The 5,644-nt window shown below is 38.4% G+C and overlaps 1 protein-coding gene across 1 annotated transcript; it reads right to left on the reverse strand.

Annotated features, from left to right (window-relative positions):
- Positions 1-278: 278 nt before the first annotated feature.
- On the reverse strand, positions 279-3,180 carry LOC133713973 (transcription factor MTB1). The gene is made up of 2 exons (XM_062139989.1): positions 2,777-3,180; positions 279-2,512 (listed from the first exon to the last, which is right to left on the reverse strand). Exon 2 carries the CDS (start codon positions 2,508-2,510, stop codon positions 660-662), a length of 1,851 nt encoding a protein of 616 aa, XP_061995973.1. The 5' UTR covers positions 2,511-2,512; positions 2,777-3,180; the 3' UTR covers positions 279-659.
- Positions 3,181-5,644: the final 2,464 nt, after the last annotated feature.

Here is a 5,644-nt window from a genome sequence, read left to right on the forward strand (position 1 = left end):
ATTCATCATCCATTTACCCAGATTTAAGTAGATGAAGAAGAACAATGAGAAGAGAATAAACCAGCGTATGGATTTCATAAATGTTTCTCAGTGCAGAAGCATTTCATCAAACAGTTTCAGCTAGGATAACAAAGGTGATAGGCTTACAACGAAGAGAAATCCCAAGATAATCAAATCAAATTTAAATGTAGAATCTGTATTTAACTTCCTTCAATTCCTTGGAGGACACAAGAAGCATGAAGTCGATTTATATAACACCATATCCAATACAAATAATGGAATGATAAGAATAACAGTAAACGATGGCAATGATGGTAAGAAGCATATGAAGAGCAAAGTACAAAATTTCAGCAAAACTAACATTTGGAAAAAACAAAAGAAATCTATCAGCTTCTTGTCAACCGACAATTTTAGGGTCGGTTAAGCTTAGAAATGTAATAGGCCTTGCAAGAATACTTACGAGAACATATGTATGCTATAAAATAATCACAGAAAATTTGCTCACTACTTGGTCATTAAGGTAGTTATGTTTCTACTTCTAGCTAGCAATGCTATTCCTTTCAGGATCCCTGCTGTATATCAAAACCTCTTAAGAAACTTTTAAATGGGCTCTTCACTACAATAATACCTATGGGCTATGTTAATTGCAATTCTCAGTACTAACCAACTGGTGACAATGATTGTAAGGAGTTGGATTCCCTGGAAAATGCTGCAATCAACTTCTCCTTTGTCAATTGTTCAGATCCTTGAGACTTGACAACAAATGTATGAAACACAGAATCGTTTGCTGCGGTGAATTTCGACTCAACAACACTGATTTGAGCTTCTTTAAATGCTTGGATGATTCTTGATGCAGGGTGTGAATCTAAAGGGCAGCTCACGCTTACAACAACCTCATCATGCACAGCTTGAATGTCAACATGGGGAGCCCGGATCTGATTTTCTGAACTTGGGTTAGCTACCAAAGCTGAGGTATCTCTTGAAGTGCCTCCTACACTCTCCCTCTCAGATTCCATGACCTTAAGCTTTGCCTGAAGCTCATTGATATAATCAATGGCATCTCCCAACAAAGATGCTTTGTCCATCTTGGATATGTTTGGCACAACAGCTCGTAAAGCATAGAAGCGCTGGTTCAGCTTCTCCCGACGCTGCCTTTCTGCTTCAACATGATTGAGGGGCTCTTCTCTTCCATTTGCTGGCTTCCTACCCCGTTTCCGTGGCCTCCTCTCTTCAGCTGTACCTGGCAGCTCTTCCTTGCATGGAGCTTCAGCATCTGAATTCTCAGATTCAACAACAATGGGTCGGGAAACCACCGAAGGCCTTGAAGTAGCCCCGGAAAAGTCAATTTGCATAGGCGCCTGCTTTTGCGGTTGATACGGCTTGAGCCGAAAATCATCCCTGCCTCCGTTGGCAAGCTCCTGCAAATTATTCACAGGTCCTTGAGAAGCATAAACCCCAGCCGGACTCCCTTGTTTCACACCAACATGACTCTGCCCCCAACTTGAACCATGAACTCCGTTTTGAGGAGTAGAAAACGCAATCCTGTTCCCGTTGGAATAGGCATCCCACGGCCTCTCTTCCACCTTCCTAACAGCAAGTTTCTCCCTGTACCGAGTGCGCCCTGGGTTCCCCGAGTTCAAATCTTGGCCGAAAATCTTGGGAACTCCTTCCCCTCCTCTCTCCACAGTGCTTAAATGATTTTGATGTGCAACAATCTCATCTCTCTTGTTGCTCATTACTGGCAAGGCTGCCATTGGCTTAGCCCTTGTCAGTGAGGCCTGTGTCGAAAATAATAACCTTATCGACTGCAACATTTCCAAATTCTCAGGTATACATCTTACTGAACCCAGTTCAACCACACCAACATCTGTTGGGACTAAAACAATGGTCTGGATTCCAGCAGACCTAGCCAGAAACGATCTGACACAATAATCCGACCCTGACTTCAACAAGTCCGAGAGCCACACCTGCTTGCCGGATGCCAAGCACTTGCCCGGGCCACCTTCCCCTCTCGGAAACGAAAAATACATGGATGCAAGGAACAACATCTCTGTATCTGTAACTCGGTCCAACCCAAGAGCACCATTATACTCATCTGAGCTCCCAAACAAAGTGTGCAACTTCTGCAGCACTATCTTCCTCATGGTCTGCTCGGTCTCATCCTCGAGCCTGAGACTTAGAATTCTCGAAGCTTCAGAATCTTCACCTTCCTTGGGCTCCCTACAAGACCCATCCCCCCAACACAGAACCCAATCTCCAGAATTGGACCTCGAAATTTGCCAGAAAATCGCATAGTTCCAGCTGAAATTCGAAGCGTTTGGAGGCTCCACAAGATCTGAAAGCTTGCTGTGCAAGCTCTCATCGGTCCCTATGCCCATGCATGAATTCTCATTCGAAGAAACAGAGCTCGAAATCAAGTAATCGAAAGCCCGAGTGCCTAAAACCGCAGCCACCATGGCCTTATCTTCATCTTTCCAAACCCCACCACCTAAACCCATCTCCATCTTCATCTCTGTAACCAAAAACAACACAAAAATTCAATCCCCCACTAAATACCCAGATCAAATCTCGCCCCCAAAATGGTCCCAAAACATGCAAGGAGAAATCTTTCCTGGCCTCTACCCAACAGCTAAAATTGCATGCATTCAACAAAGGCCATGACTTTTAAATTCAGATCTCAAAAGAAAAACAAAAATCCCAAGTAACAGAGAGAACCCAGAACAGAGCAGAATCTAAATTCAAACAAGGAAAAGCGTTGGGAGAAAAGAAGACACACCAGTTTCTGCAATGGGATCATGAGGAAGCAAATAGATAATAAGGCAATAAAGGAACAGTCTTGGGCACTGAAACCATTCCCGGCAAAGTGACAGTTGAGTTCAATTTTCCCGGAAAAACCAAACAGGAGTCTGTTTATGTTCAAAAACTGACCAAGGACGCCATTAAAAACCAAAGCTTTGGCCTTTAAAGCAAAAGTGTCAAGAGGCTATAGAGGAGAAACTGGGTTTGTTTCGTTTTTGTTTTGTTTCGCATGGGACTCTAAATCATTCCTCAAGTGGATTGGACCGTGGTTTAAAGGCTCGAGCTTTAATAGGGGTTGGATTTTAACCCTGGTTAAACGGGGGGGCTTTGTCTAGTCGGCTTGTGTTTGCCTAAGCACCTGAGAGAGATAGGCATAGAGAGAGAGAGGCTGTGTTGCTTTGAATAACTATTTCATGGGTTTTTATAGCAAACTTGGGAACTCATTTTCGAAATAGAAAAATGGCAAAAAAAATTAAATTTTGGTAACGCTTTTATTCAACAGCCTTAGCTTTCTTGGTCAGAACAATTCTCTGGTTCTCACGAGTTTAGTGAGGTGTGGGAGAAGGAGTTTCTGATTCTCATGTCCATATTAGGCACGCAATAACTTGCTGTACCACATGAATAACCTGCTACGGTTATGAACAATTCTTAGGTTCACCCCTAGGGTGAATGAGCATATTCACCCCCATTGTCGATTAACATACTTTTATTTAATAAATTTATAATCTAACGGTCCATATCTTAAATTAGCCTTTAAAGATCATCTCTGTAAAAAATCAATCGAATCAGAAATCGTTTAATTATCTAATTGAATTAAACAAATGGATGGTTCTAACAACACTTACTACTATTATGATGAACCGTCCATGTATTTCATAGAAATGAATAACTGAAAGGTCTTCAATTTGATTGATTTTTTACAAAGGTAATCTTTGTATTACGTTATATAAAATGAATGGTTGGATTAGAAAATTATAAATTTATTATGCCTTAATCGACAATGGGGGTGAATATGCTCATTCACTCTAGGGGTGAACCTAAGAATTGTTCTACGGTTATTTGCTTTTGGGTTAGGGTTTTGAAATATATTATGGAAAATTTAGTACTTGGTAACACTTTAAGATGAACAGTACTATTCCACATTAGGTGATAATTTGGAAGTCATAATAATTTAAAACATTTAAATCAACTAACTATTAGCGAAGAGATATTGAATACGATATGAAGTCTAATAATATAATGATAAGAGAGAATAAAAAGAATTGCAATTTGTCTCATGCATTCTTTTTTGCATATGTCCTTACTTACTCGACTAAACTGTGTGATAATAATAATTTATGATCAAACTTTTATCGTTTATAGTTGGGAGTATATGAAAATTACAGATTTTATGTGTGAAACACGTGTTTGGTAAATTGAACATTTTGTAACAGTGATTAAATGTCTCTCGTTGACAGTCAAACGTTAATTAAAATGACAGTGATTTTATGTGAAGACACGTGTAAACGTCAATTTAACATTTCGTTTTGAGTTTTTCTTTTCAAATTTCTCGCTCTGATTTAACTAAAACATGTAGTTGAACAAGAGTTGCAATTGAGCTTCCATCATTGGCAATTGTGAGTGAATTAGAATGACATAGATTCTACGTGACAACACGTGAGGCCTCAATTTAACATGTTTTTTTTTGTAACAATGATTAAGCGTTTTATTAGTAATAATTGGGCGTGGATTAGAGTGACAAAACTTGTATGTAACAACACGTATAGATGTCCATTTATCATTTTGTTTTGTGTTTTCCTCTTTAAAACTGTCCCCATAATAAGACGTGTAGTTTCACCATATCTGGGATTAAACGCCTATAATTGATGATTAGAATAATAAATATTTTATGAAACACATGTAAGAGTCCATTTCACATATTGTAGCAGCAATTTTGTAAGAGCGATTAAGAGTCAGTCATTAGTAATTGTAAGTAGAGTAGAGTGACAAGAATTCTACGTGACAACACGTGTAGCCGTTAATTTGAATAATTTATTCAATGTTTCTTTTTTACCGTTGTCCCTTGATTCAACTACAATGTGTGTGGTTCACTAGTGAGTGTGTTTGGATGAGGGAAAAAATGATGGAATTTAATTGAAAGTGAGGATTTCATAATTCCTAAAAGCCAATTCCCTCGTTTGGCATTATCAGATTGGAAATTTTAAATTTCTCTGTGGAAAAAAACGAAGGAATTCGTTATTTAAATTCCTCACTTCAATTTCCACCAAAATAGGTGTCATTTACGAATTCCTTTGCAGTATTTGATTTTTATTTCCAAAACAAGACTTTTTTCTATTTTATCTTTTTATTTGTTTTAAACTTTCTTAATTTATTACACATTTCAAATCCTAAATAGATGCAACCAAACATTAGTTATTGCAATTAATGAAATTTTAGATTGATGGAGTTAAAGATTCCATCATTTATAAATTCCTACGGATTTTATAATTTTCTCATCCAAACGCACCGTAAGAGTTGCAATTAAGCATTTTATCATTTGTATTTGTGAGAAGAATTAGAATGATGGGCTTATTTTTTTCTTGCATTGAGCGAGAGAGATCGCAAAGAAAAGAGAGGCCTCGTTGTCAATTTAATCTTTCTCGGGGCTATACTTTCTTTGTTTTGGGTTTAATCCTTAAAGGTGGGTATGCTTGGAGATTACTAGGTAGTTTGCTCTTTTATTAGGGGTGGCTTTGTAGTAGTTTCTAGGGAACGGTTCTTTATGTCGACCCCATAGGGGAGGATCGTTTTTGTACTACTTGCTGAATTACCTAATGGGATGACATCTTTTATTCAGAAAAAAAAA

Source organism: Rosa rugosa, chromosome 6, assembly GCF_958449725.1.
Source record: "Rosa rugosa chromosome 6, drRosRugo1.1, whole genome shotgun sequence".
Lineage (NCBI taxonomy): Eukaryota > Viridiplantae > Streptophyta > Magnoliopsida > Rosales > Rosaceae > Rosa > Rosa rugosa.

What these genes read in the sequence shown, in the direction of transcription:
- LOC133713973 (XM_062139989.1), bottom strand. Translation starts at nt 2,510, where the DNA reads ATGAAGATGGAGATGGGTTTAGGTGGTGGGGTTTGGAAAGATGAAGAT.